The sequence below is a fragment of the Rhinoderma darwinii genome, chromosome 1, assembly GCF_050947455.1.
Source record: "Rhinoderma darwinii isolate aRhiDar2 chromosome 1, aRhiDar2.hap1, whole genome shotgun sequence".
NCBI lineage: Eukaryota > Metazoa > Chordata > Amphibia > Anura > Rhinodermatidae > Rhinoderma > Rhinoderma darwinii.
In genome coordinates this window covers 623,276,290-623,301,164 of record NC_134687.1, presented here as the reverse complement: position 1 = coordinate 623,301,164, position 24,875 = coordinate 623,276,290, and the positions used below count along the sequence as shown (strand labels likewise).

The following is a 24,875-nucleotide window of genomic DNA, read 5'->3' as shown; positions in this document are numbered from 1 at the left end:
CACTATGGGGCATTATACTGTGTGGGGAACACTTTGGGGCATTATACTCTGGGGAGCACTATGGGGGATTATACAGTTTGGGGAGCACTATGGGGCATTATACTGTGTGGGGAGCACTATGGGGCATTATACTGTGTGGGGAGCACTATGGGGCATTATACTGTGTGGGGAGCACTATGGGGCATTATACAGTGTGGGGAGCACTATGGGGCATTATACAGTGTGGGGAGCACTATGGGGCATTATACTGTGTGGTGAGCACTATTGGGCATTATACTGTGTGGGGAGCACTATGGGGCATTATACTGTGTGGGGAGCACTATGGGGCATTATACTGTGTGGGGAGCACTATGGGGAATTATACTGTGTGGGGAGCACTATGGGGCATTATACTGTGTGGGGAGCACTATGGGGCATTATACTGTGTGGGGAGCACTATGGGGCATTATACTGTGTGGGGAGCACTATGGGGCATTATACAGTGTGGGGAGCACTATGGGGCATTATACTGTGTGGTGAGCACTATGGGGCATTATACTGTGTGGGGAACACTTTGGGGCATTATACTCTGGGGAGCACTATGGGGGATTATACAGTGTGGGGAGCACTATGGGGCATTATACTGTGTGGGGAGCACTATGGGGCATTATACTGTGTGGGGAGCACTATGGGGCATTATACTGTGTGGGGAGCACTATGGGGCATTATACAGTGTGGGGAGCACTATGGGGCATTATACAGTGTGGGGAGCACTATGGGGCATTATACTGTGTGGGGAGCACTGTGGGGCATTATACTGTGTGGGGAGCACTATGGGGCATTATACTGTGTGGGGAGCACTATGGGGTATTATACTGTGTGGGGAGCACTATGGGGCATTATACTGTGTGGGGAGCACTATGGGGTATTATACTGTGTGGGGAGCACTGTGGGGCATTATACTGTGTGGGGAGCACTATGGGGTATTATACTGTGTGGGGAGCACTATGGGGCATTATACTGTGTGGGGAGCACTATGGGGTATTATACTGTGTGGGGAGCACTATGGGGCATTATACTGTGTGGGGAGCACTATGGGGCATTATACTGTGTGGGGAGCACTATGGGGCATTATACTGTGTGGGGAGCACTATGGGGTATTATACTGTGTGGGGAGCACTGTTGGTTCATTATACTGTGTGGGGAGCTCTATGGTGTATTATACTGTGTGGGGAGCACTATGGGGCATTATACTGTGTGGGGAGCACTATGGGGCATTATACTGTGTGGGGAGCACTATGGGGCATTATACTGTGTGGGGAGCACTATGGGGCATTATACTGTGTGGGGAGCACTATGGGGCATTATACTGTGTGGGGAGCACTATGGGGCATTATACTGTGTGGGGAGCACTATGGGGCATTATACTGTGTGGGGAGCACTGTGGGGCATTATACTGTGTGGGGAGCACTATGGGGTATTATACTGTGTGGGGAGCACTATGGGGCATTATACTGTGTGGGGAGCACTATGGGGTATTATACTGTGTGGGGAGCACTATGGGGCATTATACTGTGTGGGGAGCACTATGGGGCATTATACTGTGTGGGGAGCACTATGGGGCATTATACTGTGTGGGGAGCACTATGGGGTATTATACTGTGTGGGGAGCACTGTTGGTTCATTATACTGTGTGGGGAGCTCTATGGGGTATTATACTGTGTGGGGAGCACTATGGGGCATTATACTGTGTGGGGAGCACTATGGGGCATTATACTGTGTGGGGAGCACTATGGGGCATTATACTGTGTGGGGAGCACTATGGGGCATTATACTGTGTGGGGAGCACTATGGGGCATTATACTGTGTGGGGAGCACTATGGGGCATTATACTGTGTGGGGAGCACTATGGGGTATTATACTGTGTGGGGAGCACTGTTGGGGCATTATACTGTGTGGGGAGCTCTATGGGGTATTATACTGTGTGGGGAGCACTATGGGGCATTATACTGTGTGGGGAGCACTATGGGGCATTATACTGTGTGGGGAGCACTATGGGGCATTATACTGTGTGGGGAGCACTATGGGGTATTATACTGTGTGGGGAGCACTGTTGGGGCATTATACTGTGTGGGGAGCTCTATGGGGTATTATACTGTGTGGGGAGCACTATGGGGCATTCTACTGTGTGGGGAGCACTATGGGGCATTATACTGTGTGGGGAGCACTATGGGGCATTCTACTGTGTGGGGAGCACTATGGGGCATTCTACTGTGTGGGGAGCACTATGGGGTATTATACTGTGTGGGGAGCACTATAGGGCATTATACTGTGTGGGGAGCACTATGGGGTATTATACTGTGTGGGGAGCACTATGGGGTATTATACTGTGTGGGGAGCACTATGGGGCATTATACTGTGTGGGGAGCACTATGGGGCATTCTACTGTGTGGGGAGCACTATGGGGCATTCTACTGTGTGGGGAGCACTATGGGGTATTATACTGTGTGGGGAGCACTATAGGGCATTATACTGTGTGGGGAGCACTATGGGGCATTATACTGTGTGGGGAGCACTATGGGGCATTATACTGTGTGGGGAGCACTGTGGGGCATTATACTGTGTGGGGAGCACTGTGGGGCATTATACTGTGTGGGGAGCACTGTGGGGCATTATACTGTGTGGGGAGCACTATGGGGCATTATACTGTGTGGGGAGCACTATGGGGCATTATACTGTGTGGGGAGCACTATGGGGCATTATACTGTGTGGGGAGCACTATGGGGCATTATACTGTGTGGGGAGCACTATGGGGCATTATACTGTGTGGGGAGCACTATGGGGCATTATACTGTGTGGGGAGCACTATGGGGCATTATACTGTGTGGGGAGCACTATGGGGCATTATACTGTGTGGGGAGCACTATGGGGTATTATACTGTGTGGGGAGCACTATGGGGCATTATACTGTGTGGGGAGCACTGTGGGGTATTATACTGTGTGGGGAGCACTGTGGGGTATTATACTGTGTGGGGAGCACTATGGGGCATTATACTGTGTGGGGAGCACTGTGGGGCATTATACTGTGTGGGGAGCACTGTGGGGCATTATACTGTGTGGGGAGCACTATGGGGTATTATACTGTGTAGGGAGCACTATGGGGTATTATACTGTGTGGGGAGCACTATGGGGTATTATACTGTGTGGGGAGCACTATGGGGCATTATACTGTGTGGGGAGCACTATGGGGCATTATACTGTGTGGGGAGCACTATGGGGCATTATACTGTGTGGGGAGCACTATGGGGCATTATACTGTGTGGGGAGCACTATGGGGTATTATACTGTGTGGGGAGCACTATGGGGTATTATACTGTGTGGGGAGCACTATAGGGCATTATACTGTGTGGGGAGCACTATGGGGCATTATACTGTGTGGGGAGCACTATGGGGCATTCTACTGTGTGGGGAGCACTATGGGGCATTATACTGTGTGGGGAGCACTATGGGGCATTCTACTGTGTGGGGAGCACTATGGGGCATTATACTGTGTGGGGAGCACTATGGGGCATTCTACTGTGTGGGGAGCACTATGGGGTATTATACTGTGTGGGGAGCACTATGGGGTATTATACTGTGTGGGGAGCACTATAGGGCATTATACTGTGTGGGGAGCACTGTTGGCATTATACTGTGTCGGGGGGTATGTTATATACAGTAGTATACAGCAGGATCAGGGTATATATGTTAATTTAATGGCAAATAGGTGTCGGGTGTGGCCTAAATAAGCGTTTATTAATCGTAATTGAGGTCATAAGTGTTCAGCCCTACAGAAAGTTTCATATTCAGGGACAGAACGTTGCTCATCTTTTTTATATTTTTGTACCACCTTTGCAACAATTTTTTTATTTTATTTTTATTGCCCCAATGCATTTGAAATGAAAAAGTAAAGCAACTTTGCTATAGGTCTTCAGTGACTATTTCCAAATGTTTTGTTTTTTTTCTACTCCTATGCAGACCAATGTATCGTTATAGTAACAGACAACAAACAAACCATGTGTATCCTGATTCTGCAGTCATATTGCCTTCTATCGCTCCTATACTACTAGCTGACATACAGTCGGTAGGTTAGCTAGAAGTAGAGGACAGATTAAAGAGAGTACAGGTTCAGACTACAAAGGGTTTGTTTGTGGTCTGTCACCATGGCGATAGGTTTTCATAGGAGCTGTAGACACAGTGATAGGACATCTTAAATTCAGACCTATTGCAAAGTTGCTTCATTTGAGATGTGTTGGGACAATTTGGTTGCGAATGTAGACAAAATGCTAACCTACGGTATATAGAACTCAAAATGGCACAAATGAAAAGTACATCATATCCTGCAAAAAAAATAAATAATAAAGCCGCATTCAGATATGTCGAGGTGAAAAAATGTGATTGGTCCTTAAAGGGGTTTTTCCGAGTCCATCAAAAATGTGGCCAAAGGGGGTGGGAATGCAGCCACTGGCCACATTATTTATTAACTTGGAAAGGCGTTAAACATGAATCTAGTCATTTATCCTTCTTTCCCTTCTTTCATCCAGAACCAAGCGACAACCTTAGAGAAATTTTACAAAATGTGGTCAAACTTCATGGAGTTTCTAACATGCGCAAGCTGGGTCACCTGAACAACTTTATTAAGGTAAGAGATATTCACATCAATGGTAATTTTCCCATAACATATTGACCTTTCTGCATATAATATTTGTATAAACATCACATTATACAGAGATGAGCGGCGTTACATAGTTGCCGCTTATCTCTTCCTGCAGGATCAGTCTGTCAGATCCCTTTTGTAGGCCATTCCATCTCCTGTCAACCACAGATTGACTGATATGTCTTAACCCCTCTCTATTTAAAATTACGTTCTGTACAGTTTTGTGTCCCAGCTGCTGCGGAACCTCATGATACACATCTCAGCTGCTATAGAACATCATAACGCACATCTCAGCTGCTGCAGAACATCATAATACACATCTCAGCTGCTACAGAACATCATAATACACATCTCAGCTGCTGCAGAACCTCATAATACACATCTCAGCTGCTGCAGAACCTCATAATACACATCTCAGCTGCTGCAGCACATCGTAATACACATCTCAGCTGCTACAGAACATCATAATACACATCTCAGCTGCTGCAGAACATCGTAATACACATCTCAGCTGCTACAGAACATCATAATACACATCTCAGCTGCTACAGAACATCATAATACACCTCAGCTGCTGCAGAACATCATAATACACATCTCAGCTGCTACAGAACATCATAATACACATCTCAGCTGCTGCAGAACATCATAATACACCTCAGCTGCTGCAGAACATCGTAATACACATCTCAGCTGCTACAGAACATCATAATACACATCTCAGCTGCTATAGAACCTCATAATACACATCTCAGCTGCTGCAGAACCTCATAATACACATCTCCGCTGCAACAGAACCTCATAATACACATCTCAGCTGCTGCAGAACCTCATAATACACATCTCAGCTGCCGCAGAACCTCATAATACACATCTCAGCTGCTGCAGAACCTCATAATACACATCTCAGCTGCTGCAGAACCTCATAATACACCTCAGCAGCTGCAGAACCTCATAATACATATCTCAGCTGCTGCAGAACCTCATAATACACATCTCAGCTGCTGCAGAACCTCATAATACACATCTCAGCTGCTGCAGAACCTCATAATACACATCTCAGCTGCAGCAGAACCTCATAATACACATCTCAGCTGCTGCAGAACCTCATAATACACATCTTAGCTGCTGCAGAACCTTTTAATACACATCTCAGCTGCTGCAGAACCTCATAATACACATCCCAGCTGCTGCAGAACCTCATAATACACATCCCAGCTGCTGCAGAACCTCATAATACACATCCCAGCTGCTGCAGAACCTCATAATACACATCAGCTGCAACAGAACATCATAATACACACCTCAGCTGCTGCAGAACCTCATAATACTCATCTCAGCTGCTGCAGAACATAATATACACCTCAGCTACTGCAGAACCTCATAGTTCACACCTCAGCTGCTGCAGAACAACATAATTTTGATCTGCCATATTAAGCTTTTCGTCCATACATGATTGTGATCTGTGTGTGTGGTAAAGCGTCCAGCTCCATCTGTGTGGACATTATAATAGAGCCACCGTCTCCTTTTGCAATAAGTTGTATGATCTTTGTGTGTAGATTGTCAAGAATGTTTGTGGAGGTTTTGGGCAAAACGGCAATTGTAGATCTCACATCAGATTTCCATCTCGTGTCCGTGGCTTTAAGACGGAGATCTCAAGGTGCCCGTACACATTAGATGACAAATTTGGTGGCACCAGCCGACTATCTAATGTGTACGAGACTCTTCCCCCGAGGGCAGATGTCGTGGGAAAGTATGATCGGGCATGTTTGATTTCAACATGCCCGATCTTTTTTTCTCGCAGGACATAACCCGCCTCCAGAAGTGCCTGCCAACGGCTTATCCCCCTCTACCCATTGAAAACACCTGCGTGCTCGGCCCAGCTGGACTTGTATGGGGGAATCAAGAGAAGAAGCTGTCGGCCAAGTGTTCAGGACAATGTTTCCTTTATCTGATTAGGCAGTCGCTGCAGAACCTCTTTTACAATAGGAAGTGGAAGCTTCATGTCAATCACATGCAGTTTCTTACAAATGAGGTTCTGCAGCAGCTGAGGTATGATAGTGCCTGCCATAGCGTTGACCCCATGATGGTATATGAGGTGAGGGATATAGATATTTGTGACTGATCTTCATCTTCCCAGTGTGTAAGAACATAAAATCTATAATAATAATATTGTAATGTGTTGTGTGTTGTGTGTGTGACCTGCGGTTGTGTTTTAGTTTCCAGGAATTGCCCCATTTTTTTGCAAATTATTTTTTTTTCGTGTTTTTGGTCTCGTCTCGTGGCTTTCGTGGCGACGTATAAAGATATTGTCCTCTATAAAGAGATTAAAGCGCTTTGTGGTCCGTGTTCACGTTGCATCTGCTTTTTTATTGCTCATTTGTGTTCACGTTTTTTACGGTTCTATTACAGTTTTGCAAAACCGCTGCGTTTATTACACGACTTTGCAAATTCCACACTCAAAAACGGCAATTCAAACACTTTATACGATGGGGTTTATACGGACGATCACCGATACAGTTTAGCTGCATTGTCTGTTGGGATGGTTTCATCAGAGGTTCAGGCTGCCGCTCTGTCCCTCATGCTGTACACTGCAGCTCTGTTTATTCAGATTGCCGGCTGTGTATAGGCACAAGTCCGTATAATGGAGAACTGATTTCCATTACAGGAGGGGATGATTAGAAGTTACAAGCAGCTAAACAGCTGACAATGCCCGGCCACGAGGCAGCAGACTCTCCCCTGCAGGCTGGTTTGCCGTGTTTGATGCTCAGAGGAGCTGGGATGCATTGCGTGAATCCAAAAATCCAGAATATAATGTAATGTCCATGTATTTTCATACATATGGACAGTGGATTATCGCAGGTCTAGGAGCCTGATCCAAAAGTAAGGCGCCTCAAATATCATGCTGTATGGCCGGTTCCCCCCATTATGACTCCATGTAGATGTACCCTAAAAATTGGGGCCCACATTTCACTTCCAGTCCACTTAGCTAGTTATCAAAACAGTCCCTCGACTTCCTAAGTAGATGCAGTAGCTCGTTCCTCCTCCTTCAACATGGAGTAAGAGTAAGCTTGCCCCCAGGAGTAGTCGTTGTGAAGCCTTTTCTGACCCAGACGCCCCAAAGTAGTCATAGCAAGGATTCCCCCAGCCCCTCCTCTCACACAGTAGCCACTCATAACAGGACTACCTTCTCCCACCATGTACTGACCTCCCGCGATGTGTCCTCTGCCTGTCAGGAAAGTGCCTGTATGTAGGTTCCCGCAACAGAAAATGATGCAGGAGGAGCGCGCGGCCGCTGTATACGCTCTCAGCCGTGCAGGTGCGCTCTCTGGCCACTACCGGCTCCCGGCAAATAACCGCATCTAGCTCCATTGGGGAGCAGTTTTTTAGTCGCCATGGCATCCAGGTTTTTTCTCCAGTCCTGGATTATAGCATTTTATAACTAGTCTACAAAAAAAAGAGAAAAATGATTGGAATCAATAGAACCTATACACGATACACTCAGGGCGTCGTACGGTTGCCACTGGAATTGTACCGCCCAATGTGCAGTAGTATCTGTAGAATCGGGCAGGAGATCGCAATCTGGCGACCCTTTAGTCCACTTTTTTTTCTAGACCTGGTCAGAGTCTCCGTTCCATAGTATGACATATACAGAACGCTCACTTTTACATGATCTCCTCTCTTATTATGGTCTGAATGAGTCCGTTTTACTTATTGAGATTTTCCTGTTTTAGATCTCTCTTGCCCCCATAGTCTGTTTATCTTATCAGTAATGCAATTTAGGCTTTGTACACTATGGAGTTGGGGTCCAGTCTATCAGGTTTAATCAAGAAAACTTGATGGACCCATAATAATTAATTGAGATCCCCTATATCTATAATATATTCTATAAAAAAGGAAGGCATGAAGTCGGGTGTTCCCTGGGAGAAAAACTGCATGTTAATATATCTGGATTGCCTACAGTAGCATCAGAGTCTCGGCACAAATTCAACAACGGGAGGGGTGGAGAAATGGCAGAAACAATGACTGTGACCGGGCTGCATCTCCACTGTATGTATATCAATGGCAGATAGTGAGCAACTTCCTGTCAGTGAATAAGGGAGAAGGAGAGGTACTATAGGTACTATAGAACTATAGGTACTCTTTAAAGAGGCTCTGTCACCAGATTCTCAAATCCCTATCTCCTATTGAATGTGATCGGCGCTGCAATGTAGAGAACAGTAACGTTTTTTTTTTGTTTTTTTTAAAGAAACGATCATTTTTGCCCAAGTTATGAGCAATTTTAGATTTATGCAAATGAGCTGTTCAATGGACAACTGGGCGTGTTTTCTCGTTTTACCAACTGGGCGTGTATTGTGTTTTTACCAACTGGGCGTGTTTACTCGTTTTACCAACTGGGCGTTGTGAATAGAAGTGTATGACGCTGACCAATAAGCGTCATACACTTCTCATCGTTCCCACCCAGCTTCTTTCACTGCAGACACACAGCGTGACGTCACCCACAGGTCCTTCACCATCGCGTCGGACGAGAGCAGATACATCGGCTCCAGGTGTCCGAGAGGGTAATATGCTCGTCTCTAGGGAGTTCACTATGCTTACCTGACACTGTGATGCTGCTGCAGATTCAACTGTACCCTCTGACGCCTGGAGCCGATGTGTCTTCTCTCGTCCGACGGGGTGAAGGACCTGTGGGAGGAAGTGACGTCACAGCGTGATCTCGCGAGAACACGCTGTGTGTCTGTGCACTGCCAGAAGCTGGGTGGGAACGATGAGAAGTATATGACGCTGATTGGTCAACGTCATACACTTCTATTCACAACGCCCAGTTGGTAAAAACACAATACACGCCCAGATGTTACACACACAATACACGCCCAGTTGGTAAAAACACAATACACGCCCAGTTGGTAAAACGAGAAAACACGCACAGTTGTCTATTGAAAAACTCATTTGCATAAATCTAAAATTGCTCATAACTTGGGCAAAAATGATCGTTTTTAACACGTTACTGTTCTCTACATTGCAGCGCCGATCACATTCAATAGGAGATAGGGATTTGATAACCTGGAGCCTCTTTAAGTGTCTTGACCATAGCTCGTCCATACTCCCCGCTATATTGTTTCTTCATTGTCTGACTCACTCCTATAAAGACAATATCATTAGAAGTCTTACGACATGGATGAATAATGTCTCGTGATAGGAGGAAACGCACTCCGTTTTAGTAATATCTTGTATTTTCGTGTGCTTAGTATTACATCCCGCGGCAGATCCTCTCCAGTTGCTTTTCACACTTTAATAAGAAATGAAATCGGTGTACGGCTCAGCGGATAAAGGGCAAGGGATAGATTTGGGGAGAGGTTGAGATGCCGGTGAGGTCCGCAGTATTCGGGCTCAGTCATTTCTGAAGTAATTACAGAATTCCGACTTGATAAGGGGTTCACGTTCAGCTGCTGTTACGTCCCTTGTCGAGAGTCCCTCTTGGAGTCCGGCTCCTCAATGTTTGTGCTAAATACATTCATTCGTTTTCACTACTTGCATGGATTAAAGCGGTTGTACAGTAATTTGAAAAACATGGTTGCTTTCTTCCAAAAACAGCGCCTCCCCTGTCCACAGGCTGTGTGTGTTATTGCAGCTCAGCCACATTTGCTTTAATTGAGCCAAGGTGACGTACCAGACACAACCCATTGACAGGTGTAGTCCTGTATCTGAAAGAAAGCAGCCATGTTTTCTAATCATGGACGACCCGTTTAGGGGTATTCCCATCTCAGAGCTAAATGGCATAGCCAAAGGAGACAACGTTAATATCTGGTCGATGCGGATACCGCCTCTGGGACCCACACCTATCTGGAGATCGGGAGTCTTCCCGATACTTCAGCTGTATTTAGGCCCCATGCACATGACCGTAGATTTTGTCCGTAATTGTGGACCCATTTATTTCTATTGACCATGGACATCTTCCAGCATATTTGCGGGAAGGCGTCCAGGCCGTAGAAAGCCTCCGCAAAAGATAGGATATGTCCTATCTTTTGCTTTTTACGGACCCTGCTCCCAAACTTTATATGGGAGCACGGGCCGAAAATCCTGGTGGCTGTCCACGGGCGCCAGCGGCCGGCCCTTGCCCGTAATTGCAAACTGTGATTACGGGCACGGCCGTGTGCATGATTGGCAATTTCTAATGATAGAGGAACTGTAAGGCTGGATTTCCACGCCGAAAAATCTGCAGCACATTCGTGTACAATGCAAACGAATGGGGTTCTGGGCACGCTCTGGATTTTTTTAATATGCAGCATGCTTTTATATGGGGTGTATTTATGTTGAATGAAAAGGGTTAAATTCGTGGATCCAAACTCAAGGGGTTCTCCTCGACATGTAGGAATCAAAGGGAAGCAGCAGCGCTGGAACAATGCCACATTTCTAAGGAAAGTGTATTCAAATTTTTTTTTATTACATTTTATGCGGTTTTAGATTTTCAGCAATATTACGATTTTTGCTCATTGCCAATGTCCAGCACATAATCATTATCTACGTGAAGTGCCCACTGTTCGCTTTCCAGGCAGTGAAATAGAAAATGTTCTGCTTTACATTCCATTCTGATGACCTGGACATGGCCGGGGCGTCCTCATGAGTGTAGAACAATCACGCTCTGCCCTTCATTCATTCTCCTCGCAGGGTGAAAGGAACTGCCTGGTCACAAGACGCCGAGAAAACTTTGCACTCGCTTCAGTAGCTGTTGCCGGTAGCTGGTTTGCTTATTATTTGTGTGCACTGCCCTAATTGCTTCCGGATATAATACCACGAGAGCTGAGGGACCTCAGGCTGCACAATCCTGGATACAAGCGGATATAATCGCCTAGAATTATTTGCTGTCCGTTTTTATGTGTGTACGGTCTGCTTTAACACTTTCACTATCAAGATCTAGACTAGATCTTCTAGTAAAGCCCAGAAGGTGCCATATTCGGGGTGCAGCAGTCGTTTAAAGTCGGGGAGCCATGATGAAAAATTTTACTTCCGGGTTCTGTGTCTGTGGAGGGGAGAGGAGGGAGGGGAAGCTGCAAGTGAGAGCAGGAAGAAAGATCACAGCCTTTTACTGTCATCTCTCCCCTGCAGAGCCTCCAATGACTGGTGGGGGGGGGGGGGATACAGGAACTTCTCTTCATGTTGTCACCCCTATGTTAGGATATAATTTAGGGGCTTCCTGTTACGGGGCGGGGTGGGGGTGATGAGTAGATTTTTACTGGCATCGGAATCGCAAAGATTCCCGTTCTCTTCAGTTCTGGTGTGTATATAAAGATGTGTCCATGTAGATATAGACTTAGGTGACATGTATGAGCTCTGCTCATCTTGTACTTTTATATTTAGGAGATGTTGGGCCTCTCAGGCTTTGCTCGGGTTTAGCCGCAAACATGACTTTTTATGCGTTTTTTTGCACAACACTACGATTTGATGCAAAATTGCATGACGGCGCCGATAAGTGTAAAGTCCTTGCTGGCAGCTGTCTACTTTTATCAAATATATAGGTATGGGGATATAATATGATTTTTTTCAAAATGTAATAGCCGGTCCTCGGAATTTCAATGTGTAAATAATGTGCCTATAAATGATCAAACCAGATACAGATGGATTATATATACGAATGAGCTGTAAATCCTAAATCTAGAAGCGGCTGGACCTCCGGAGACCGGGTGATGTATATGTGAGTTGACTGGTGATTACTTTCACACATTTACTTTGCTTCCTGTTTACCGCTGTTGTTTTTAGCCGAACATCACAAGTCCTCGGGCGAAGGCAGATTTTCTTTCACAAGACATTTAACCCACGTTTATAAGAAAGCGGAATCATTTCTTACAAGCGTGGAAATAATGTCTCTTTTGTATGCAACCACATAATCTCAGTAAAGTAAAGCATTACCCTGTATAGTCGGCATATTTGTAAATTCTTCTGCAATATAGAACAAATCGTATTGCCATCGGGCACTGTCAGCAAGCTGCTGTTGTTGGAACTAGTGTTCTTATGATGTTTCTGTTGAGTTTATTGGTGTTAATATGAAATGGTCTTATAGGGAAGCCTCATGTATGTAATTTTAGTCGGAGTAATTAGATGTCCGTCTGTAGAAGAGAAATAATTTTTGTTCTTTTTTTTTTTTTGTTAAATGTTGTAGCTGTTTATTTTTTATTGTTTATAAACCTTTGGGGGCGGCTAAATTGGAGACACACACTGTTCCTTCCTGTATTTCCTGTATGGCAACTGGAATGAATGGGAGTCAACTGACAGAGAAATGTCCTAGATTATTAGTCTCCAGGAAGTGATGTAGTACAGTCCCTCCCCCATAGACCAGAGAGTGACAGGGGAGCTGCATACAGAGCCTCATGTGTGTATAGTGTTACTATCCTGCTTTATCTAGAGACCTCCAGCAGTACAATCGAGCTGTTATCAAATCACCAGTACTTTAATGATAATGAGAGGACTCTGCCCATTCTGTTTGTCTATACGGCAAAGCAGACAAGTGAGCTGCAGAGAACAGGAAGTGTCAGCCTATTTGTCTCCTCTAGTGGCCAGTGTAAGATTTGGTATGGGGACACATCCCTTTAATAAAGGGAATGAATTGTCAATTTATTCATATATTTCTAGGAGGAATAATAGAGGAACGGCACAACCCAGAGTTCCAACAAAGAAAATATGTTCCAGAATTATTTCATGGGGAATACAAGTATTTACTAAAATAGACATGTCAAGAGAGGTGACGAGTCTTTTTTTAACAACTTCCCAGTTGAAGCATGTGCCATGCACGACTATCTGAGTAGCATGGTCATACCATGCTACACTATGTGTGGTTATTATCCAGCAGTGAGAATTATTTCTTGTACAGACTCCAAGATGTCTCTGCTGGATAGTTGTACATGCCTCAGGCTTTAGCTGTAAATAGCAGGGGATCTTAGAATTGGGATCAATGAGGTTGAACTTTTTGGGGCGTGAAGTGCCGAGACTCTGGGTAAAAGTCCGAATTTCGCTATCATGTTGGTTATCTAATGAAATTGGATAATCTTTATCAAGTCCAAACGCCCATCACCCCCATAGGAACAGCGCACTCTCCACCAGTTGACATAAAAAAGTCACAATTTGTGCAAAAACTCATTGGTTGTGACTTTTACGCAACCGGTTGACATTTTTACGCACCCATCGCCACTTTTCAAAAAAGTGGACATGGTTTAGCGGGATTGCGGGTCCATCCCCGGCTTGACAAATTTACTAAAATTTACGGTAGAAATTGGCATAAATTATAACGCATTGTAGCGCAAATTCCGACTTTCTGCCAATCACCTCTTTCTTAATACATTAGGTTCATCTTACTCCAGCTCTTTTCAGAATAAGACTGGCACCTGAATCGCCAGTCTTGATAAATTCCGCTCGTTGTGTTTGCCCGTTTTTTTAGTTCTGTTTTTTTACTGTTATTTTTCATACATTGTTTTTTACCATATAATGGATATTTTTTTTTTTACATATATTCAAGTAAATTAGCCTTGTGTCCTAATACATATGCCTTTACAACAGGCATCATAGACCGCTATAGGGTCTGTCTACCCATATAAAGTACGGTTATAGATCGTGTCACAGGACATCCCTGTGATGCCATCAAAGGGGATACCCCATTTGCTTTTCCCCTTGTGTTCAGCTTTGTTTGAGACGTACAATGGGTTAAACAAGTGGGTCAGGGCAGGACAATGGCTGTGTATTACAATCGCTGTCCTGATCGAGCGGGCACCGTTGCAGTTCCCAAACGATTAGAAGGCCGTAATAATATGGTGCAGGTCCCCTGAAGACTCGTAATAGAAGGGGCTCATGATAGAAACATCACACAAGTGTAATCTGGTTTATATTTTAATGTTCAAATAATAGAACATCCATTACGTGTTACGCGTTTTACCTTTTTATTTCTCTCTCGCTTTAGCTTCTATGCAATGTTGGCCACAATGAAGAAAAATTAGGTTTTACGTATGAAGACATCATTATTTGGTAAGTGGAGTTTACTGTGTCAGCGCAGTTGTAATGAGACAAGCTGTATTACTTTCCGACAAGCAACTGGATGATGGGGGTCTTCCTCTGGACACGCCCATTTGTAAGATAGAACTAAAGGTGCCCATACAAATTAGATAAAAGCCAGCCCTAGCCACCGATTTCAGTGGAACTAGTTGACCATGTAATGTTTATGTGGCGCACTTCTTTACACCCGACGAGGAAACAGAATTTGAACACGCCCGATCCTTTGCTGCCGCGGGAGATCAGCTTCTGTTAGAGGAGTCCGGTAGCGGCTTATTCTCCTCTCCCCATTGAAAATACATGCACGCTTGGCTGCCTGTGTAAGGCACGGATGTGCTGGGTCCTCCATAGCACGAGCCGCTATTTATCGCCCCTTTTCACTCTAGCGAATAGATGAGGGTCTTAAATGATGGACCCCCCCTTTATTAAGTTTATCAAGTTTATGTTTACACTGAATGACCACTTTATTAGAGACACCCGCCCCGTGCTTGGCACTTTACTGTATGGAAACAAGACACGTGACCCCGGACGCAGCATAAGATAAATTCCTGTGGATCAGTTTCAGTGTGAATCCACATTAGAATGGGAAAATAGTGGGATCTGAGCGACATGGAACGAGGCCTGGTCAGCGTTAGACTAGCTGGGGGCAGTATTTAAAAAAACTGTTGAGAGTATATGGAGAATGGTGTGATCGAGAAAAAACATCCAGCGAAAGGCGATCCTGTGGATGTTAACAACTCGTCCAGGTAATGGGTCAGAGGAGGATGTCAAGAATTGTTCTGATGACCAGGCGCCGCACAGTCATTGCAGCCGAATACAACGCTGGCGCTCCAACTAACGTGTCCGAATGCACAACTCATCATTCCTTTTCACTGATGGGCTATAACGGCAGACGACCAGTTCCAAGGCCATTCCTATCTTAGAGACACAGAACGGCAAGACTCCAGTGAGCAAAAGTGCGCAAAAATGTTATCACTGAGCAGTGGAAAACATCGCTTGTTTAGATGGATCCTGATTTCTGTGGCACCATGCTGATGGAGAGTTCAATATTTGGTACAAGCAGCATGATACCATGAACCCTTTCTGTCAGGGTGGAGTAATGGAACAGGGGATGTTTTCTTGGCCCACCCTGGGTCCCCTGATGCCTGAGGATGGTCGGTTGAACAGTAGGACTTACCTAAGCATTGTGGCCGACCAAGTTCATCCCTTCATGGCAGCTGTTTACCCTGTGGTAGAAGGACATCTGCAAGAATTTATCCTGTCCGCATGGGCCAATATTCCTGTAGAATGATGTCAATGCCTACTAGGATCTATGCCGCAATGAATTGCTGCGGTTCTTAAGACTAAAAGAGGTCCAACGCTCTAGTAGATGGAGGTCTCTAATAAAGTGGTGGTTTTGTGTATTGGGGTTTGAATAAGATTATGAAAACATTGCTGCTTTCCTCCAGAAACGGTGCCACTCCTTTCCATGGGCCGTGTCTTGCCCCATTCTAGTGAATTCAGCTGAGCTGCAATACCACACACATCCTGTGGACCGGAGTGGAGCTGTTTCCGAAAGAAAGCATGCATATTTTCCTAATCTCCAAGGGGTGCGGCTGGTCTCTTCAAGGGTTTAGAGGGAGATTCAAGGATGAAGACGAGATGTAGAAAAGTGTAACCTGAAGCCAAGTAGAGATGGGTGGGCTTTGCAGAAGAGAGAGCCTCATGTAGCATTATTGTAATATTGTTTACTATTCCTGCTACATTACATACTACTATAGTATCATTTCATCTAGAACCTGTTATATGGTAGCTTCTACCCCCCCCCCCCCCCCCAATACATGTAATTTTACCATCTTGGTATACATACACTAAGAGTGTGGTTTAGTGTTTACTGTGGTTTTATTTGATGAATGACATACATAGTAACAGGCAGTTGTTTGTCTTGATCTAACGGAAATCTGTATTTCTTTTTTATTTATTTCTGTTTATAAAAACAGTTTGCGGTTAGCTTTGTTAAACGAAGCAAAAGAAGTGCGAGCGGCGGGGCTGCGGGCTCTCCGTTATCTCATCAGAGACTCCAGTATTTTACAGAAGGTGCTAACATTAAAAGTAGATTACCTAATAGCCAGGTAAGTGTTTCCATGTATCGCACACACTTTAATAGAGAGCAACTATACGACGTTCATTGTATTGCGCTTCAGAGAATGCGCTTTACACCTATTAAAAGGCGCCTTGTCCAAAAGCATGCACATTGGCAGCAAGGCACTATGTGGTTGCACATGTGGCTCCGTCGGGCACACATGTGCAGTGGCACTCAGGTTGGGGGTGCTGTGATTAGGACACAATAGCACCCGCTGAGCCATGACACCATGAACATGTTATAGATGATCTTTATGTAACAGTGACGGGTTCTCTTTAAAGCGGATCGGTCATCATACTATGGTGTCCTATATAAGGGTAGCATGGTATAGGGAAATTTCCACTCTGCCTATTAACCCAAACAGCACAAAAAATACTGTGCCATTATACTGTGCTGTTCTTCCGTCTGTGTCCGTGTTCCCTCCCCGGTCTGTGTCCGTGTTCCCTCCCCGGTCTGTGTCCGTGTTCCCTCCCCGGTCTGTGTCCGTGTTCCCTCCCCGGTCTGTGTCGGTGTTCCCTCCCCGGTCTGTGTCGGTGTTCCCTCCCCGGTCTGTGTCGGTGTTCCCTCCCCGGTCTGTGTCGGTGTTCCCTCCCCGGTCTGGGTCGGTGCTCCCTTCCCGGTCTGCGTCGGTGTTCCCTTCCCTTCCCGGTCTGCGTCGGTGTTCCCTTCCCTCCCCGGTCTGCGTCGGTGTTCCCTTCCCTCCCCGGTCTGCGTCGGTGTTCCCTTCCCTCCCCGGTCTGCGTCGGTGTTCCCTTCCCTCCCCGGTCTGCGTCGGTGTTCCCTTCCCTCCCCGGTCTGCGTCGGTGTTCCCTTCCCTCCCCGGTCTGCGTCGGTGTTCCCTTCCCTCCCCGGTCTGCGTCGGTGTTCCCTTCCCTCCCCGGTCTGCGTCGGTGTTCCCTTCCCTCCCCGGTCTGCGTCGGTGTTCCCTTCCCTCCCCGGTCTGCGTCGGTGTTCCCTTCCCTCCCCGGTCTGCGTCGGTGTTCCCTTCCCTCCCCGGTCTGCGTCGGTGTTCCCTTCCCTCCCCGGTCTGCGTCGGTGTTCCCTTCCCTCCCCGGTCTGCGTCGGTGTTCCCTTCCCTCCCCGGTCTGCGTCGGTGTTCCCTTCCCTCCCCGGTCTGCGTCGGTGTTCCCTTCCCTCCCCGGTCTGCGTCGGTGTCGTCGTCCGCGCTTAATGAGAAATCTGTGATTTGTTTTCAGATGCATAGATATTCAACAAAGTAATGAAGTAGAAAGGACACAGGCGCTGAGACTGGTCAGAAAGGTAAATTAAGGACACCCTTTTCATTTTCCTATGATAACACTGAACACGGTCTTTGTAGTAGCGGTAATGTGATGTACCCACCGCTTGTGCTTCCACATATACATGGAATCTGTTTTTCCCTACCTTCTGTAGTAGTGCAACAAACTATCTCTTCTGTGCATGTACATCCTGTCATGTGACTTGTGGAGTGACAGATAACGAATAAAAAAAACAAAACGTATATGAGCGCCAGGATGCAAAAAGGAAAAAAAATAAAGGATTAAAGGGATAAACCTTTTTTTAAAAGAAGGTCTCCCCGGTGATCAGAGGATATGGCAGTGGGGTAGTATGTAGGAATACATTAAAATTGGTGTGTGTAATACATGTCCGGGCCGAGTCCTCCGAAGCAGGTGTTGATAATAGAGGGGTAAAGCAAAACGTGCCGAACCCATGCCCCATGATGTCATTCAAGTGTGATTATTGCTCATTTTATTCTTTTTTTTTCTTGTGTTTCAGATGATTACTGTGAACGCTTCCTTATTCCCTAGTTCTATAACTAATTCCTTGATAGCGGTTGGTAATGACGGCCTTCAGGAGCGGGACAGGATGGTGCGGGCTTGCATTTCCATTATCTGTGAACTAGGTAAGTAATTCTGGTAATCACAATGACACACCCGGCAGATATTTTATAACTAGATGTGTCCTTTATTATTTCTAGATTTGCTCATCTGGTAAGTCCCTATTATTCTGCTATTATTGGTATTGCTACTGGACGGGAGACTATACGGCAGGGATATGTTGGACTCTGCCATTTCACAGCATGTAGTAAGCTCCCCCTAGTGGTGAGCTCCCTTAACACTACTGACAGAACTTTAGAAGAGGGGTAGGGTAGTGTAACTCTACCTGTTGTGTCAGTCATGCAAGTTGCACGACTGAGAAATCTATATTTAATGCCCTCCACGCCGCAATCACAAGTGCCACAGAGACGGCTTTTTTTTTAAATGTTTAATCGCTCTGGGCTCTCCTCATTAAATGTTCCCCAGCCTCTCTGCTCTGAGTAATGGCTCTAGCGGTCTCCTGATTGGATACTAGATCTGTCATAGAGAGCAGAGGGGATGGTAGTGCTCAGTGAGGAGAGCCCGGAATACGTGAACGTCAAGGGGCCGCCCCCGGAGCACTTGCGACCGCTGACCGGGGCATTAAACGTTGATTTTTCCGTCACGCAACTTGCATGACTAACACAGCAGGTATAGTGGCACTGCCCTCCTTTATAGCTCTGTCAGACGTTTCGAGGGCTCAAAGCTGCTGACAGGTTCTCTTTAATTCTAAGTAGAGGATTTGGAGCTCGGTACCAGAAAAGTGGAGCACTGACCTTTATTCAGATGTATTCTAAAATTGGCAAATAACTTTGAACATATTAAAAGGATTGTTCAGTTTAAAAACCCATTGTGATACACCCTATTAGTAAGATGCAGGGTTAATAGAGGGGGGGTCCTCTGTTCAGGAGCCTCATCTCTTAGTCAGTGTGGAGAATGGTTGTAAAGAGCGTCTCTCGCTGGAGGACCTGACCTGTCCTGTATTACACAGACCACACATTGATATGAATGGACACAGTGTAATGCTTTATTTCTCCTGTGGGGGCACTGCAGGGATATTAAACACTTACTGCCAGACTTCCCCAGAAATTACAGCTGATCAATGGGGGTCCCAGCAGGGTGACACTTTTTGTGATCAGCTTATTGTCAAGTGACCTTCTAACAAGTAGGGATTCTCCAATGCGGAGAAGCCCTTTATGGTGGTCTGAAGTCTAAATTTCTTGGAAAGTCCTGCGTGCAAAAATCTCTTAAATCTTTGCTCACTGAAAAATTAGGGCTTATTATTGAAGTTGTCAGTGTCTAGTTTGAATTGCAGCCGGGATGGACTTGCCAGGGTTATTCTGTTTATCGTTGGGGAAACCTTCTAACACATAGTGATGGTCTAAAGTGGACTGCGCCTTTAAGATGGCTGGACATACTTCTCACCTACACAACTGTTGACCAGGTCCCCACACAGTGCTTGATCCTTTAAGCTGTAAATACCTCTAATCCCTTTTCTTTAAATAAAAGAAGAGGATCATCTGCATGATTTTAGGCCTCAACATTGCTTTTACATTGAGCTTTATATACCTAGTTGTATTTGGTGTCTGTTGCATTACATTGTGCTTTTGCTGACCACGACCGTTGTTCTTTTTTATTTCTCCCCATTGCTGCAGCACTTCAGAACCCCGAAGTGGTGGCGCTCAGAGGTGGTCTCAGTACTATCCTTAAGAATGTGATTGACTGCCAACTAAATAGAATAAATGAAGCCCTCGTCACCACAGTCCTGCACCTTCTCAATCATCCAAAGACGCGGCAGTATGTGCGAGCTGACGTGGAATTAGAGGTATGTGGTGCTGATTGACTGTTGGGAATATCTAGACATAAATGGGGTTGGGCTGTAGTACCAGGCGTAGCTTTATTTACAGACATGCCACTGTGCCTGGATAAATATTGAAGGAGCTTCTCTCCATTCTGCTCGGGATCAGGTCTTCCCAACGATCACAGACAGATGGCCTATCCTATAGATAGGTCATTGATTATCTATTTCCGGATACCCCTTTTGACCCTTCACTGCCAAAGACGTATATAATACGTCATAGGTTAAAGAGGCTCTGTCACCAGTTTCATACTTCCCGATCTTCGACCTAATCTAATAGGCGCTGTGTTGTAGATAACTACTGTGGTGTTTTTCCCAAAAACGCTCATTAGTGACAAAGTTATGAGCATTTTAACATTTATGCTAATTTTTTGTAAAAGCCCAACTGGGCGTTTTTTTTTTTACTTTAACCAAGTGGGCGTTGTAAAGAAAAGTGTATGACGCTGACCAATCAGCGTCATACACTTCGCTTTCGCTGCCAGGAGGCGGCTGGAGGCGATGTCTGGTCAGTCTCCCGTCGCTCCAGGGAAAGGAACTGCGGGAAGAAGTCACGTCACAGCGTGATCTCGCGAGATCACGCTGTGCTGTGACCAAAGCTGGACATGAATGAAGAGAAGTGTATGACGCTGATTGGTCAGCGTCATAAACTTTTCTTGACCGCGCCCACTTGGTTAAAGTAAAAAAACTAAACGCTTAGTTAGGCTTTTACAAAAAATTAGCATAAATGTTAAAATGCTCATAACTTTGTCACTAATGACTGATTTAAAAAAAAAAAAAACACCACAGTAGTTATCTACAACACAGCGCCTATTAGATTAGGTAGGAGATAGTGTAGTATGAAATGGTTGACAGAGCCTCTTTAAAGCGCTAATTTTGACTAGGGCTAAAGCTTAGATCTTGGTATGATATGAAAACACTGAATCTTAGCTGTCAAATGATACCAGTTCTAGGGGCAATATTCAGGGTGTAGCATTAGTTTAAAGTCGGGGAGCCATGATGAAAAATTTGACTACCTGTGTCTGTGTAGGGGAGAGGTGGGAGGGGAAGCTGCAAGTGAGAGCAGGATGAAAGATCACAGACTGTTACTGGGGGCTAAGGGGGGGATACAGTAACTCTTCATGTTAAGGCTATGTTCACACAGAGTTTTTTTTTGATGCGGAAACCGCGTCGCAAAACGGCCCGAAAATGCCTCCCATTGATTTCAATGGGAGGCGGAGGCGTCTTTTTCCCACGAGCGGTAAATCCGTCTTGCGGGAGAAAGAAGGGACATTCCCTATCTTCGGGCGTTTATGCCTCTGACCTCCCATTGACATCAATGGGAGGCAGAGAAAGCGTATTTCGTGGCGTTTTATGCCGTGGCGCTCAATGGCCGCGGGTGAGCACTGTGTCGCTTTGTTTCTCATCGGCTCTGCTCGAGTGGGCGGAGTACGGGCTTATTAGAAAGGCCAGGAGTTCGTACGGCGCCCGCTAGGCTTTCCGAGGGAAGCCGATCAGAAACTAAGCGGCACATCGCTCACCGGAACGCTTCTACCGCTTTATTTTAGCGATCAGTGGGGGTCTCAGTGCTCGGACCACCACCGATTAGAACTTTTCACGTCACTTTGACGTGTCAAACGTTTTATGAAAGTTTAGTTACACTTTAAAGGTAAAATAAAGAGGTTTATTCAGTTATAAACCTAGAATAATTCATATCTTTTTTTTCTTTTATAGCAAATTTTAGCGCCATACACGGATTTTCACTACAGACATAATCCGGATACGGCAGAAGGGCAGCTAAAGTAAGTCATTGCAACTTGTTTAATGTGATGGATGTTAATAAACTTCATTCCTATCATTTAAGTTCTTTGCTTTGGATTATCTTTACTTGTTAGAAGATGCATTGACATTAAGCAGATCACACAGTATCTTTCTGCTGGGACCCCTACGATCAGCTGTAATCTGTGGGGAAACCCGTCAAGAAGTGTTTAATTTCCCTACAGTGCCACCACAGGAGAAATGAAGTATTACACAGTGTTCATTCATATTAATGTAATCTATAGATAGCTAATAGAAATCTGGCTGGTTACATAGGTAGAAAGCCCCCAGGGTAAGCAACTGATGGCAATGGCCGGTTATCTCATTGCTGTTTGTCTGAATTACTCAGACACCAGGGACCATGTACTAACTTTGAACCTCTGTATCTATGCCCTTGCATGTAGAGACATCCAGGGCAGGACAGGCTGGTGAGAAAAAGAACCTGTGTTCTAAGACATCCTTATCATATTGCAGAAAGTACCATCCGATTGCAAAAAAAGAGAGTTTCTAATATGTAACATGATCCTCCAGCACTTTTGGCATATCAAGGAGGCCTCCAGCTAGTGCTATAAAGTGACCTCTGCTGGGCTGAGCACTGACAGATATCACAAGTGACACGTATGGAAGACGTTACACAGACTCGTCTTATATCGGGTTCATCTCTAGGGTGAAGCGCACATTTGCTTCATTCTGTAGATGCGTACGATGCAGTGTTCTGTAGACAGGCCAGAAATAGTGTTGAGGGCGAAGCTGGGAAAGGGGCTGCCATTATTGTGTTTTTTTTTTTTTTTTGGCCTAACCTGAATGCCAACCCTTGAATGCTTTTTTATTTTTTTATCTACATAGGTTCATAATTCTGTGCTTGTTTCATTTCTTAATATTTATTTCTTTTTGTTGGAGCTTTGTATTTTTCTGATGTCGAGCTCTATGCGTTGCCATAGTTACATAAAATGCTGACTACCTGCATCCACCACTAGAGGGAGCTCACTGCGTACTGTAATCTATGGAGCTCCCTCTAGTGGTGGCTGCAGGTAGTCCGCATGTTGTCATCTATAGCCATGGCTATGCAGGGGATTTGGAGCTCTGTATCAGGAAAAACTGAGCTCCGACCGCTAAAATGATATATTAATAAATTAATCTGCACAGTGTTTTTGAAAATTGTAGCTGAGGATCTGACGGTATTTTCTGATATCCCCAAACGAAACCTTGTTTATTGTGTAAGGAAAAGTTATACAATTTGCTAATATACTTTGTGGATCAGTTTCTGACTGTTTTCAAGATCTCTGCTTGTTGTCATTCAAAAGTTATCCTTATTACTTCCAGAGGTTGAAAATCCGTCCTGGTCATGTGATGGACACACAGGTGCATGCTTGTTACAGTTACCGTATGTGTATCAGGGCTGTTTCTTGTGTCTCCATCACATGACCAGGGACTCATTTTAACCCCTGGAATTAAAGTATTTTAGAAAATGTCAAAACTTTTCACTATGTCATGATTTTGAACCTATTTTTACTGGAGAGGTTTATAATTTGATAACAGCTTTTATTTTGTATCAATAAACCTCATTGATCTAAATTTTTTCCCACAATGGACGTTTATCACCTATCCATGGGATAGGTTAAAACATTTTGTTTGCTGGAGTCCCGAGCCCCCCGTTCCTCTTTACTACACAACCACAGTGAGAAGTTTGAGTGGAGCGGAGATCGAGCATGCACCGTGCTGCTACATTTAATGTCTATGGTACTACTTGAGGCAGACGCTCGACTTTTTCCATCCGTTCCATAGATGTTGAATGCAGCTGTACCGCACGCGCTCGACCTCCGCTTCTTTCAAGCTCCTTCTCCCTGCAACAGGTGCAGTGGGGAGGTACGGGGGTTGAGGACCCCCATTTTAGTAATTGTGGGGACCCCAGCGACCAGTCATTTATTACATATCTAGTAGATAGGTGATAAATGTCCGTTATTGGAGAACCCCTTTAATGTGAATGTTGAGCATCCCTGCAGGAGCTGCTCTGTGTCCTACATCAGGACTGCAGCACATTGACTTCTCCGATTCCCATCATATTCTATATAACAGTTTGTTGCCGGACAGATTTAACAGTTTTGTATATTTTTTTCTTCCTTTCCAGAGAAGACCGAGAGGCCCGATTCCAGGCGAGCAAACTGGGGATTGTTGCAGCATTCCGGTCATGGGCAGGTAGGTGCTAGTTATTATGATTTTTTTGTGCGGCAGTGGCATCAGTTTGCACATTCTGTCAGAGCTAGACATGTGCGGTATACTTATTTTTTTGTAGGGTATAGCTCTCCATAGAATAGCGTAGTCTACGGAGACTAAAAATGTTGCTTCTCTTCTGCTTGCATAAATACAGAAATATGTACTTAAAGGGGTTGTTTGCTGTTTTTTTTTTTACAATTGTTTTATTGTCAGAAAGGTCTCCCAACTTTTTTGGATCAAAAAAGTTTTTAGTATTACAAATTTTTAGCAAAGAAGACTACCCAACCCCACCCGAATCCCCCCGCTCACAAACAAAAGTCCCACAATGAATGTTAGCAATCT

At 45.2% G+C, this 24,875-nt stretch overlaps 1 protein-coding gene across 3 annotated transcripts in view; it reads left to right on the top strand.

Annotated features, from left to right (window-relative positions):
• RICTOR (RPTOR independent companion of MTOR complex 2) overlaps positions 1-24,875 on the top strand; it is a 115,429-nt gene that overhangs the window by 31,308 nt on the left and 59,246 nt on the right. For all 3 annotated transcript variants that reach the window (XM_075842177.1, XM_075842168.1, XM_075842187.1), the window contains exons 3-10: positions 4,563-4,660; positions 14,622-14,686; positions 16,690-16,821; positions 18,029-18,092; positions 18,588-18,714; positions 20,323-20,492; positions 22,236-22,303; positions 24,448-24,515. In XM_075842177.1, coding sequence (XP_075698292.1) covers positions 4,563-4,660; positions 14,622-14,686; positions 16,690-16,821; positions 18,029-18,092; positions 18,588-18,714; positions 20,323-20,492; positions 22,236-22,303; positions 24,448-24,515 — 792 coding nt within the window. The remainder of the gene's footprint in view (positions 1-4,562; positions 4,661-14,621; positions 14,687-16,689; positions 16,822-18,028; positions 18,093-18,587; positions 18,715-20,322; positions 20,493-22,235; positions 22,304-24,447; positions 24,516-24,875) is intronic.